We start from the raw sequence: 15,368 nt of genomic DNA, 5'->3' as shown, positions 1-15,368 counted from the left end.
TGCACTTTACAGGGTTAAAATATGAATGTTCAAATAATACTGTATCTTTCATTGAGACAGGAGACAGAGAGGGACAGAGGAAGGGGAATCCATGCTTTCTGAGATCAAAGCTTCCTCTGATCATCCTCTCTCACACACACAACACAGAACCATTCAAACAGACAATTCAGCAGCTTTCCGTCTCATACACACACACACGCACGCACACACACACACACACACACACACACACACACACACACACACACACACACACACACACACACACACACACACACACACACACACACACACACACACACACACACACACACACACACACACACACACACACACACAATGCCTAAAGAGACAGTTTCCATGCTAACAGCTTTACAGCCTGATAAATAAGACAAGCCAATCCAAGAACACACACACTGGCATTCTTACATCACACACATGCACAAAATCAAAAAAGGCAGTTTCTATACAAACAGTGTTGTAGTTTGACAACCACATATCTAACAAGAATGCAGACAAAAACCTTATATTAATGAGAACCTTTCATACACGGAATAATTTTTTTCATACTTACAATGATGCATTTACTATTCTCTGTCTAATCCTAAATTGTTTTCAAAGGAATTCATCTTAAGGAATTTATTTTTCCTTCTACAATTGTTTTTACAATGAGGGCATTCCCAGATGTCCTCAAATATTCCCAAAGGGTAGGTTTGTACGATTTAGGTCACTTCTTGGAACAAAATTTGTCCCAAAAGTATAACATAAGTAAACACACACCAGGGAAGCCTGAGGAAACCCTGGATTGAGAACAGAGTGTTCCTCTATTGCGTTTCACTTACTCTCACAGCTAGATGAATTATTCATCCATCCATTTGAGCCCTTAAACCATTCACACACTCTCTCTCACAAATGAGCATTACAAATACAAAGTTCTGTTATAAAACTCTAGATGGCGCAGGCTCATAAGTCCTTAATCCAATCTAATTGCAATTACATCATTCTCTATAGGGCACAGCTGATTGGTAGCCAATGAGCTCGCTGCTCAACAGTTAAATTTTTGCCTATTGTTTGCTGTAGCAGTTTGCAGTGCGCTTTCAGTAGCATTTCTTGCTTGCTCATAGCAGCATGTCATGTGTATTGGCAGTAGCAAGTTCTGTCCTCACTCTGCAGCAATAACAGCAGCAGCGTAGCAGATCTATCCCGTCAAGACCAAACACATTAACATTGTCATACTTATTCGCATACCAAACTCAGAGAGTTGTCATGACAGAACTGAGAGCTGGAGCAAAAAAGTGTGTGTAACATATGAGTTCAAGAGGAAGAGGATATCCTGTTCACGCACTGACCTGTGTGTTAACGTCCATGTCGGCCTCCAGCAACACTCGAACGGTAGTGTAATGGCCATTCCGTGCGGCCAGGTGAAGAGGCGTGTGTTTGCGTGTATTGCAGCTCATGAGGTTGGGGTGGGCGGTCAGTACCATGCACACCACCTGCAGGCGGCCGTACATGGCGGCCAGGTCTAGCGGTGTTTCCCCGCGACTGTTCCTCATGCTGGGGTCCGTCAGCTCCTGTAGCAAAACACGGACCACCTCGGAGTGACCGTACTGAGCCGCACAGTGCAGCGCCGTCTCCTTCTCAAGGTTCTACATCAGAGAGGGAGAGACAAGGAGAGACAGACAGCGTGTAATAAATTCAGTATGAAGCATCCATTATCCAAACATGAGCTGTCATTTAACAGTGTCAACTCACTGTCGATCACTCACTGCCCGAAATGTCTCCCATAATGCAATGCAACTGCCTGCAGGCTATTGTCAGGGTTTTTTTACACATAAGACGATACACAGCAGCAAAGATGCACATCCTGATCGGATCCCTCTATCAAATGAATGCTAGTTAAAACTGATACAGAAAAATTACTTGAAAGTGAAACATCTGAATGCATTAGCCGTCATGTTGTTATCATATAATGATAAAATGATAGATCTAATGGCAGTGTTGAGTGGGCGCTAGGTGCTTTTAGTGACACAAGTCAAAATATATATGGTTAGATATGGCTCAGGATTCCCCTTTATTGTAATTCTATTTATTTTCATTGCCTGATCGCATAGAAACGTAATAGCACAACTCTCCTCCATGTCCGCAAACAGTGTGGGACAAATTAGAGGTTTGTTCAAATCTGTAAACCAACTGTACATGTTTACTATGAATATCATCCAATAATGAAACTGGAACTGTGCATTGACAAACAGGCCATAACCCTATTGTGACATAACAGCACCCTCTACTGCCACTACTGCACACCACACTTGTTCTCTTGACTATGTGTGTGATTGTGTGTTTAAAGGGGTGTTCCAACAAACTCAGGCAAGTGAGAAATGAGCGGTTATGTCTGTAGCATGAAGACAGAAGGAGCATTCTTGCTTTTCTGCCAATAAACAAGCGAGCTGCAGCAAGAGAGAGCGGCCGCTTTAACTGCAATGGCTTATTTCAAGCAAATGGGTTCCTTAATTAGCCAGACATGATTGAAAATGATGATAAGAGACTCCCAGTCCCTGAAGCACAAAGAAACAGACCTGATACTGCAGACAGATTTTTCTCACTCTCTCTATCGCTCACTCATATTCTCTGTCCTGCCTTTCTTCCTTTAATCTCCCCTTTCTGGCCTTGAACACCAAACACACACGGTAATTTCCTGCATCTATAAGCGCAGCCCCCATTGTGCATCTGTATGTCGGCCAGACAACGCAATATCCAGAGAGACAGCGGGGCGCTTTCTCACTCCATACTGTTCACACCCTATTGGTTAATTTCCAAGATGGGCTGTCATGATAAAACAACAGAAGAACAGGCAATCGCATTTAATAAATGAAATGACACATAATAGTGACGGTGTATCTAGAGCGATCAGCACTTTAGACGACACAAAACACATAATTAAAGTATAAAATAGACGAATAGCTCAACAAAAGTGCTTTGTTCACAGATGAGGACCCTGTGAGTCTCGTCTCTTAGCGGAGCACTAAAGCAGATGTACAGGCAGACAGTACAGCCCACGGGAGGATAGAGGAGGTGTGGATGAGCGCATTAGTCTCGGCTATCCTGTAAAATCCAGTGCAGTTTAATGCGGATTCGTTTCTTGAGCAAATATTATAGAATTAAAAAACACTTCAATTTAAGTGTCTTACTGTAAGCCAGATTTTTGCTGCTTTATTTTAAGAAAATGAGAGACAAGTAGAAATTACTTTTTGTGCCCAGAATATTCCTTTATATAAGCCACCATGCTATTTCATACACAGGAAGCTGGGTCCAGAACCGACCATCAAACTATAAGACACATGGTTCAACTTATTCTCTTACATTTACGCTTGTTTGGCTAAGGCAGGAAGCATAGGTGCCGGGGATGGCCGAGCACCCATGAAAAAACACAAGATATTCTCCATTAATTTTAAACTATCAAAAAATCAATTGAGATTCGAGAGCCTCTCTGTGCTACTTGACCAATAAGGTGGATCTAAATCCGGAACTGTGAACTGTGAGGAGAAATGGGTGAGCGGCGGATCTGACACCGGACTCACAAACACATCTGGCAAACGCTGGCTGTGTGTGTGTGTGTGTGTGTGTGTGTGTGTGTGTGTGTGTGTGTGTGTGTGTGTGTGTGTGTGTGTGTGTGTGTGTGTGTGTGTGTGTGTGTGTGTGTGTGTGTGTGTGTGTGTGTGTGTCTGAGAGAGAGAGAGAGAGAGAGAGAAATAGAGGAATTCAGAGGGCCGTCTCTTGTGGGCTCAGAGAATCTGGAGTCAGAGAAAATGGTGTAACCTTTCGTCCTCCCAGCCAGAAAACAAAACATTCCTGAGTTAACGCACAATACTAGCCATTTTCTCACACACACACTCTCTCTCTCAAACACATACAGACTCATCCACTAAGCATCTATGCCCATATGTTCAAACACATCTTAACTATAGAAATACATCTATTGTTTTTAACATAACTGTATTTTTAAATATATTACACAACTGTTCAAACTTTTGGGATTGTTTAGATTTTTCAAAAATACTTTTATTCAGCAGGGACACATTAAATTGATCAAATGTGACATTTAATATGTTACAAAAGTTCTCTATTCCAATTTCCAAACAAATACTGTATTACAGCATATTAGAATTATTTCTAAAGCATCATGTGACTGAAGACCGAAGTAATAATGCAAAAAAATTCAGCTTTGCCATCACAGGAATAAAATACATTTTAAAATAAATTCAAATAGGAAACAGCTATTTTAAATTGGAATGATATTTCACAACATTACTGTTTTTACTGCATGTTTTTTTGATCAAATAAATGCAGTCTAGGTGAGCATAAGAGACTAGAAACATTAAAAAATAGTAGACCTCAACTTTTGAATGGTAGTGTTTCTGTTAATATTATATCATATAAGCTTTAATATAAAATTTATTTAAATGCTACAGAATAGCCATATCCTGATTTAATTTAACTCTTTTTTTCCCAAAGGAAGGTTTCATCAGAATGACCTCACCTCTGCTGAGAGATTTGTCCCCCAATGTATAGCTAAGAAAACGCACAAAATCATTTAATTAAAGCACTTTCTGCCTCTCTGTAATTGGTCGATAAATCAGGGTATCAATCCACAAATGGACACACAAATAGCCTCTTTATATGTATTTACAACAAAACTTGCTCTAGTGCACTATCATAAATTCACCGTTTGTGCTCTAAGAGAGAAAGTAATACAGGTTTCGAAAGACATGAGGGTGAGTAAATTATGTCAGAACTTCCATTTTAAGGTGGACTATCCTTACCAGAACCTGCTCACTTAGCTGAATGTTATCAGTACTCAAGTAAATTAGCACAGACTTTGCTTAATATAAAGTCTTATGCCATAAAATGAGCCTGTCACATGCTGTCATGTTGTTTTCTTTAAAGATGGAGATCGCTGAATGACAAATCACCTGCAGGTGCGTTTGAAGCGGATCTTCATATTATGTACAAGGCAGAGATGCGTTGAGTGTTTAGATTGATTTTTATGTTCTTCCCGATAGAAGAATGATAAGTGAAAACTCTCCACTTTTATTGTATTTACAAATATGGATGACACACAGAGGCTCAAATGAATGTTTATATATTAGAAATGTACACCACAATCTTTAAATAGGCACTTAGAACAGCAGACAATTTCAAAAAACTTTTTGATATTCCTGGAGGCTTTGCAGCCCTTGTGTTTGTTTGTGTCAGCATAAACTATAAAACAATTAGCTTTAAGAGATGGGGCTATAAACAGCCTCTATTTAGCAGTGCTGAAATAATAGCATATACCCTCTGACACCAAATATATGAGCATTGTATTCGGATATGAATAATGCCATAGTCATAAAGAGCTCAGCATCCCACGCTGCAGTGTAATATATGCCATAACGTCTGTGCCACCGGCTATGTGTGTATCACCACTTTTGCTTTGCTTATTGTTCATAAGGTGCTGCACATAATCATTTAGAGAGAAGGATGTAAAATGTAGTGAAAGCAACATTTTTAACAGAGTGAAAGGTCACAGCTGTTTATCATCAACCACCAGCCATCAGTCAGGGTTGTGCAGCGCTAATAATTGAGTTCAGAAAGCTTCCTGAATTTGAGTTGAATTCATTTTAAGCCAATTCAAAACAACGTCCTTTCGTGAATTAAAAATGAGCAAACTCAAAAACAGGCCCTAATCATTATTAACAGACTACTGACATTGTAAATGATTGCCGTGCACTGGCTTTGTCTCTCCGAAACGCACTCATGCCGGCGGTGAAGGTCTATCCATCAAGCTGATGGTTTAGTGGCTGAAGATTGCAGGTAATTGTTTCTCAGGCTGGTGTGGTCATTAAGAGTGAGGTAGACAGCAGAAGAGAAAGCTGCACTCTTCCTTGCACCAAGACAGCATTTTAACTGCAGGTAAATACAGGCTTTTCACAGAGTTGCCCTGATTCTGCTAAACAAACCCTCCATCAGCCCATCAACACACTGAGATGCGAGGAATAGGTCTGAAAATGTCAAAAAAAAACCTGTTAAGAGTGTGTATCTGTGAATGATTGAGTACACGGGGACTGTGTTTTAAGTGTTTGTACATTTGTACTAGACTAGTGTAAAGTGCTCAAATAGCACTCATTACTAGTGCTTATTACTGCTGTTTGGATTTGAACAAACCCCTAAGTATTAAAGTTCAGCTCATCACCCATTATTTTGGACAATGGATGGTACCTCAAACTGTGGCAGCATGTTGAGGAAAGGCATGCTATTTCTTTTCAGACGTACTATTTTTATCTGCGACATGATGAAATGTGTCAAGTCACCTTTTTCTATAGTGCTTTATACAATACAGACTGAATTGTGTGCATCACTGAATCATTATTTCCCCTTTTAACACTGTAAAGCTGCTATGAAACAATTTCTGCTGTAAATAAAGCAGCTCTAAAAAGACAATAGTGACTGACTCTGAGCGGTAAGCTTACAAAGACGAAATTTTCTGTAAGGTTACAGTACCTGTTCATTAACTCTGCTGTGGGACGGCCCGTGGTGAATCAGTATCTGGACTATGTCCACGTCACCTCTCCATGCGGCCAGATGCAGAGGAAAACAGCCCTTACTGTCAGCCACATTAGTAGAGGCTTCAAACTGCAACAACTTCAACACCACGTCCCTGAGAGAAAGACAAATAAGAAAGATTTCACGTTATTGTAATTGTGTAGGCAATTTTCATACTTAAATGAAGAAAATCCCATAAATCTTCTGTGGTACTATTTAATTTTGCAGGCACATTATGAAGGGGGTAATTGTGCTCTAATCCTAACAATACATTTCAATTCATGTTATGCAAAATCCCTCTCCCACTTTGGCCTCATTCTTACAGCAAGCATTTAAACCGCCCAAAAACCTTAAAGCAATCTAATTTCATCCCTGCTTTATAAAATCAGCCTAATCTGACACCGCCCCATCCCATAAACCCCTCACTAATCAAATAAAACTCTACCCACCCTAATATAGCTGTCTCCAGACTCACAAACCCTGCCCTAATTGAACCTCACCCCCATTTCATAAACCCCGCCCTAATCTGACATCACACTCTTCTAATCCGGATGTATATGAGCTGGATTACACCTCTGAAATCTCAAGTAATCCTGACGTGTGGTGTTTTCCTTTTTTAAATCCATAACACCATGTTGGGAGGGAGTGATTGTCTGAGATGTTCTGGAGTGAATGTGTGCAAAGCTTCCCAGCAAGCAATTTTGCGTTTAAAAGACGTCTAATAGCCGTCCAAACAAAGCCCTGAGTCTAGGCTAAAACAAGGCAAAATTTGAGCCGTCAATGAAAATGTAATAGACGACTAAACATAGCCCAAGAATAGACGCACAGGCTATGCATAGAACATGTCAAAGAAATTAAACCAAACACTTTTTAATCACGGTTTACTTGGAATATCATACATCTCACAAGGTATTTTGACAAAAACGACATGTAACCTAATTCAAGGTTATTTTGGCTAGAAGTGGGTTACTCATAGCCGGACTATATTGGGTCTATAGTTAACCTAGATAGTGGAATGACAGCTATTGCTTGCTGGGTTGTTACGTGTAGTGTGAGCGTTCATTCATTTGATTGAGCATTAAGCACTCCTCGATTCAGCAATTCACTTTTCAAGAACCTGTAAATGGATTAGAGAATATGAGTGTCACCTGTGTCCGTTTAGAGACGCGTGGTGCAGAGGTGTGTATCCTGAGCCGTCTGCACAGTTCACATTGAGGCCTCTCCACATGCTGCAGAGGAGAAGAGATATTTCTCAGTACAGATCAGTAAACACAAAAAAGACATCAGTACAAAACTACTAAACACCTACAACAAAACCACATACAGCATATTTTTCATGAGCATATTTTTTTCCAAGAGCTGATCTGAGAGCTGATACAGCAGAGATTGTGTAAACTACACTCATGCCAAGATTGCTATGAGACTCTCCCGTTTCTCACGATCTCCAGAGGACCTTAAATGCTGCTTAGAGCACAACATACACACACACACGTTTACCTCAATATCTAAATGGGGAAATACCCCTGAACAAGCGTTTTCAAACTTCTTGTTTAAGAAGAGGAACCATTTTCTAAATAAAAGGGCAAAATAAAAAAACATCAACTAAAATTAACACAAACTAATGTATGAACGTCAGAAAGGAAGGAGAGCTTCCACAAAACTATGTAGATTTAGTTTTTTTATCATTTTTATTTATATTATTACTCTATTATTATTACACAAATGTGTTCAAATATTGCAGTAAACGTATTTAATACCTTAAGTTAACATTAAGTCTGTCTGAAAGCCCTAAAAAAGTTGTATTATTTATAAATTATTTTATTATATTATTTATAGTATGTCCTCAAGAGAGGATTTTGTCAGATTTAGCTAAATTATATTTTTAAATCTTGCAAATGAATCAATAGGCTAATTACATATTGATGGCAGAAAAAAACATCATACATTCTCCAATAAATATACAACTCCAACAAACTCTATATTCTAACACCTAAACCTATCCATCACATAAAACTTTCTGCATGTTTACATTTTCAAAAAACATAATTTAAAAGTTGTTTTCCTCATGTGGACCAAACACACACATGTTAATCTGAAAAGAAGTCCGTAAACCATGAGGAGTCAATAGTACTGATGTCTAGACTCACCCTAGACAGAGATGAGGACGACAACAACGACCCATGATATGACTCACAATATGATTGACCAATCACAGGACAACAGGAAACACACTCACTCACTCACTCACACACACACACACGCACGCAGTGTCCCATGCTGCCATTAATAGACATTCTAATAGTCTGCAGAAACAACATTAGACAGAGGAGCATGAGAAAACTTCTAAAGCTAGTTCTGAGGACAACAACTGAGAGTGTGTGAGACTATGAGAGGGAACCAGAAATATCAGGAGCCTTTAAATAGGACAAACATAATTTTCCCATTATACTGCAGGTGTCAATTTTGTTTGCTTTTATAAAAAAAAGGGACATGTCAAAATATTTTCTGTGGTAATAAGCCACCTTACAGGCACCTATAGCTGAACTTATATTTAACCCGTAACATTCCTTAAAGGGTTAGTTCACCCAAAAATGAAAATTAAGTCATTAATTACTCACCCCCATGCTGTATCAACCCCGTAAGACCTTCGTTCATCTTCGGAACACAAATGAAGATATTTTTGATTAAATCTGAGAGGTGGATCACTGCTACATAGGCTGCCTAAGGGAATGAAACTTGACGGCCCAGAAAGTCATTGAAGAAAATGTTTAAATATTCCATGTGACTACAGTGGCTCAACTATAAGTTTATCAAGCGACAAGAATACTTTTTGTGCGGGGTAAAAAACAAAAATAACGACTTTATTCGACTATTCCTTTTCTTCCTTGTGGGGCTGAGACGAGAGTTCAAGAGATTTCCACGACGCATGCGCGAGAACTGAGAAGAGAACGTTCTTCTTCTAATACTTCTTGTTCAGTTCTCGCGCATGCGTCGTGGAAATTTCTTGAACTCTCGTCTCAGGCCCACAAGGAAGAAAAGGAATAGTCGAATAAAGTCGTTATTTATGTTATTTTTTCGGAAAAAAAGTAGTCTCGACTCTCGTCGCTTGATAAACTTATAGTTGAGCCACTGTAGGCACATGGAATATTTGAACATTTTCTTTAATGACTTTCTGGGCCGTCAAGTTTCATTCCCTTAGGCAGCCTATGTAGCAGTGATCCACCTCTCAGATTTAATCAAAAATATCTTCATTTGTGTTCCGAAGATGAACGAAGGTCTTACGGGGTTGGTACAGCATGGGGGTGAGTAATTAATGACTTAATTTTCATTTTTGGGTGAACTAACCCTTTAAACTTCAGGCATACAAAGCACGTTCTTACGCCATCAAACATAAACCTGAGAGTCTATCAATCAAACGATCAGCGAAAAAACCCTCATTCCAAATGTCTGCTTTTACTCCACACACATACCAGATGAGCTGCTCTATTCAGCACAGATATCATGCATTTTAGCATTTGTTTGCCATTGTGAAGGACCTTTGTGCACATCAGTACACATCAAAGGAACAGAGAAGGTACAAATTGAGTTAGTTAAAAGCATTAGATCGAGCTGCAAAACAAGGCCGTTCCTCAACGGATTAGGCAACTATGCAGGGTATTTCCTCCACATACTGAGCATCAACTATACGTCAAATGTTTATTCCGCAGAGGTCACAGTCTGCGGCAGTGCGACTGTGATGTGGCTGGATGAACGTCTCACGCTGATGATTCTGAAGGATTGAGATAAAAGTATAATATTGTGACAAACGGGAATCTAAGCATCATTTCCCTCTCTTGTGCTTAGAGCGAGGGAAAGCCCTGCCTTTGCTGTGAGCGAATGACTCATCCTGTGTGTGGAGAGCACCGGGGGTGCTGCACTGAATACAGTATATCAGTATCACCCAACCTGACACACACACACACACACACATCAGCGCAGCACTAATTGGCATAGCTGCACACTCTGGAATCTTGAGTAGTTGGAAGCGCATGAGGGAGGGTTATTGAAGAGGAGGATATGAATAGATGTGGAGAAGTCGATAGAGAGAGAGCTCTGACTGAGAACTGACAACAGCTCTCTAGACACACAGTCACAAAAACAAACTTAAAATATCACACATAGACAAACCACTCTAAAAAAATTTCCATCATTTTGCACAAAAAATACTTTTAATGATTTTTATGCCTCTTACACTCACCAAGGCTGCATATACGTGATCAAATATAAAGTAAAAACAGTGATATTAAGAAATATTACTACAATTTAAAATAACTGTTTTCTATTTAAATATATTTTAAAATGTATATTATTCCAGTAATGCAAAGCTGAATTTTCAGCATCATTACTCCAGTCTTCAGTGTCACATGATCCTTCAGAAATCATTCTAATATGCTGCTTTGTTGCTCAAAAAATGTCTATTATCAATGCTGATTCTTTGATGAAAAAAACAGAAAACAAATAGAAATCTTTTGTAATATTATAAATGTCTATACTGTCACATTTGATCAATTTAAGACATCCTTGATGAATAAAAGTATTACTGTCTTTCAAAAAAAAAAATCAACTGACCTCAAACTTTTGACGTTGACCAACAGAAAGCTTGGTTTGTTTGATAGTGACTTGTGTGTAATCTGTGCTTCATTCATCTACACTATTGATAATAGACAATAGAACTCTTTTTGACATGAAATTTTGTTAATGTAACCGCACTATTACACAACAAAGTGTAATACTTATAAAAGTAACTGACATGTTTGCTTTAAAATGTACACTCTCAACATCGTCTATTGTGTTTAAAAAAACAAAACAAAGCAAATCATGAGGCTTTCTGCATCTTTATTGGTCGATTGGCCCATATTGTTTGAAGTGGCTCAATCAGATTGTGCGTCAGTTTGACGGCAGGTTCTGCCGATGCCCCTTTCCTTTCATTTCCACTGGAGGATAATTAAAACCAGACACGAGCAATCAATAACTGCAATGTACCCCGAGGGCACAGGAAATGCACTGATGTCATTGATTCTCCCATGAGCCCTCTGAGTGTTATTGGGCGTGTGTGGCCTCCTTATGAGAGATCACAGACATATGAACACGCTCAAACAAAAGATCTTTCATGTCTACCTGCAGTCTGTTTCATAACAAGCAGCCATTTCTTAGTAAAATCTAATTACAGAAAATCGCTTTGATTAATGATGGGGCAATATGTTGTTACATAAATCATCAGTGTGGGAAACCTGACACGAGCGCACACACACTCAGCTAATACATCAACCCACGAGGAAACTTTCTACGTCTGTGTGTGAATGTGTTAAACAGATTTTGTATATCCACTGCTGCCAAACGATCTGAGCAGAAGCCGAATTTAGATTTTAACAAGCTGCTCTCCATGTAAGCAAAGCTTAATCGGAAAGCCCAACACAAGGGAGCAGTATGAATCCCTAAGGCCTACCACAGTCTTAATGTATACTTGAAGGACAAACAATGACTAAATGATACACAAGCAAGCATGTAGTAAGAACAAATTGTGCTTGTGACGTCTGAGCTAAAGGCCAGTTGAGTGTGGATTACCGTATAATATATACTGTATTCTGTGGTTACTTCTTACCAGAGTTCTCGCCAGTGTTTGACCACCGCTATCCCACAATGCATGCTGCCTCCCTGACCAGCCAGTCACAAATGGGCTTCAGTTTGGACCACTGTGTGTTTACAGTACCTCTGTACAAACCGAGCATGCTGCATTTCTGTCTAGTGTCTACATATTTTCTAAAGCAAAATCCCAAAAAACTCCACAAGCCACACAATGTTGCAAATGATACTAAGTATAAAAAAACACATCAACACTAACTATATTTAAGCAACTTTTCATTAGACTAAACTATTTCAACTATTTTGATATAAACTAAATATATCAATATTTTTGGTATTGAAGGCTAAATGTTTGTACAAGAGTTGCTAATTTTTCTAAGCTAACAGTGTGGTACTCCTGTAAGCACAAAAAGACAAACAAATATTGTATTTTGGGTTAAACAGGCAATTTTTAATTAGACTGAACTATTTGAATCACTATTTTTTATACTGAGACTAAAATTATTGTAATAGAGTAGCAAATGTTGCTAAGCTAACAGTGTGATACTCATGTACGTACAAAAATACATAATATTGTATTTCCTGTTAAAACAGGCAATTTTTTCTAAATTTAACTATTTTAATCACTTATTTTTATATTGAGGGCTAGAATTATTGTAATAGAGTTGCTAATGTTGCTAAGCTAACAGTAGGATATTGTTACTGATAATGTTCGATATAGTAATACTAAGAAGTAGTAGAAATATTTCTTGAGCAGCAAATCAGCATATCAGAATGATTTCTTAGGATCACGTGACACTGAAGACTGTAGAAATGATGCAGAAAATTCAGCTTTGCAAACACTAAAATACTTTTTAAAATATATTCAAATAGAAAATGGTTAATTAAAATTGTAATATTTCACAATATTACTGTTTTTGTTTAATTTTGATTAGATAAATGCAGCCTTTGGAAGCATAAGAGACTCTTTTTTTTTTTTTAAACACTAAAAAAATCCTATCGACCACAAACTTTTGAGTGGTAGTGTATATTTTCCACTGAACAGATTCCAATGCATTCTGGAATCGCATTCTACACAAAGGATGGATTTTGGCAGCATGATAATGTTGTCCACCTTTTGGAACAGCTTTCTCATTGGGAGCATGCCAATGACACCTTAAAAGGCTGCCTAAATAGGCAGCTCACTAAATTTTGGAGCAGTTCTTTTGTGTCTCTCCATATGACTGTGGGTTCTTTATATAAATGTTAAAAAGTAACATTAAACCAAGCACACATATCAACCTAAGCATTTAGAAACACAATTTGCTGATGCACTGGACAGAGGTGGTCATCAGTGCTTGGCAGATAACTAAACTCCAGGGTCTTATTCTGGATTTAATTTGATCTACTGAAGGAGAAAGTGTGTGAGAAAAACCAGATCTGACCACACCAAGCACTTATGAACCTGACCTGACCTTAACTATTGATTACCGATCTAAGAGTTGAAGAGAACATGCTCTCCTCCTCTTTTGGTCCTAGAGTCCAACCTGCAGAGGATCAAACAAATGATTCTCCAGGGCATCAGTGGTGTCAGAGATCCATCACATCGCTGTAGTTACAATGACCTGGTGACTGATTACTGAGAGTGATCCGGGTCATCAGTCAGTCAAGGAGGACAGTTACATGTGCTGACATCCTGTTTGTCTGACAAAGAGTTTATCTGAGCAATTACAGGCCACAAAATGATACATAAACATAAAACAAAACAGGCGCACACAAACATGGCTATATAAGGAGGTTGTTATGATGCTGCATTTCTAAAACTAGCTTTAGCTCTCTAAACAAGCGTAAACATTCATGGAGAAGTGTTTTTTGTGTATGCATAAATCTCAAAGATAACGGTGTTGAAGCATCTTACACCTGTGCCATTCACTGTGGTAACCAGTTGACAGTTCCGACATGATGGGGTAGACATTTGAAAGGGTTGATGTTTGTAATGAGAGCAGCTTTGGTTTCTACACATCCTCTTCCGGGAGCATTACTTGCCGTCAACACGACCTATCATGTCACAAACACAAACGTGTCCCCGCACGTCACGCTACCAATTAAACGAATAGAATATATTACAGTGTCTGACTAGAGACTGTCGTAAACATAAAACATCATCCCACGGAAAGAAAAATGTGTCAAAATCAGCAATATAAGTTAGCTGGCCTATCTCAGAGTGATATATATATATATATATATTGATATATTGATATATATATATTGATATATATATATTGATATCCTATGTTTTTCCGAATATCACACGGTTGTGAACCGGAAGCCGAGTGACAACGTGGTGATATTCAGGGAAGAAACAACGATTATGAGTGTGATGTTGGTTTTAAACAACTGAATAATTTCATATTGAGCAACTTACATTTTAGGCTCAATATTGCTAGTTGTTTTGGCTGTTTTTGCTCCACCAACGCAAATAGTTCCATTATACACAGCCACAAGAGAATCGATGAGCGTCCGGTGTTTATCATGGAATCGGAGTTTTGGACGGAATCGGTTGAATGATTCAATGACTCACTCGTGAATGAATCGGCGTTGTTGAACGAATCGTTTATAATGTACGATGAGTGTTTTGAACGAATCGATTGAATGAAAGTAGCTACAATGCCTCTTAAAGACCTCCTGGCTTAACGATGTAAGCTGAAAGATTGACTGAAATATATGTAGGCTACTAGTAATGTAATTATACATTTTACATTTTTTATTTGTTTTATCATTATTTGTTTAATTAAGCATAACTATTGTATTATTAAGTATTAAATCTGTTTGTTCTATACAGATATGAATGATACCTTATTAAGCAACCTCACTATCCATCCATCCATCCATCCATCCATCCATCCATCTATCCATCCATCTATCTATCTATCTATCTATCTATCTATCTATCTATCTATCTATCTATCTATCTATCTATCTATCTATCTATCTATCTATCTATCTATCTATCTATCTATCTACATCATCCATCCATCTATCTATCTATCTATCTATCTATCTATCTATCTATCTATCTATCTATCTATCTATCTATCTATCTATCTATCTATCGTATCTGTCTGTTTATCTATCAATCTATCTGTATATGTAAGCCTACAATAATGCCAATAAATTGCTTTAAC

At 38.3% G+C, this 15,368-nt stretch overlaps 1 protein-coding gene across 4 annotated transcripts in view; it reads right to left on the bottom strand.

Annotated features, from left to right (window-relative positions):
- anks1b (ankyrin repeat and sterile alpha motif domain containing 1B) overlaps positions 1–15,368 on the bottom strand; it is a 163,775-nt gene that overhangs the window by 113,805 nt on the left and 34,602 nt on the right. For 3 of the 4 annotated variants that reach the window (XM_077234313.1, XM_077234314.1, XM_077234320.1), the window contains exons 2-4: positions 7,731–7,811; positions 6,541–6,697; positions 1,350–1,646 (exon numbers count right to left, since the gene is read on the bottom strand). In XM_077234313.1, coding sequence (XP_077090428.1) covers positions 1,350–1,646; positions 6,541–6,697; positions 7,731–7,811 — 535 coding nt within the window. Of the gene's footprint in view, positions 1–1,349; positions 1,647–6,540; positions 6,698–7,730; positions 7,812–14,608; positions 14,711–15,368 lie in introns of those variants that run through there. The other variant, XM_077234315.1, reaches the window with a different exon arrangement.

The sequence above is a fragment of the Siphateles boraxobius genome, unplaced genomic scaffold (genome assembly GCF_051911475.1).
Source record: "Siphateles boraxobius isolate OS27281-9 unplaced genomic scaffold, OSU_SipBor_1 19, whole genome shotgun sequence".
NCBI lineage: Eukaryota > Metazoa > Chordata > Actinopteri > Cypriniformes > Leuciscidae > Siphateles > Siphateles boraxobius.
This window is presented reverse-complemented; position numbering and strand designations above follow the sequence as displayed.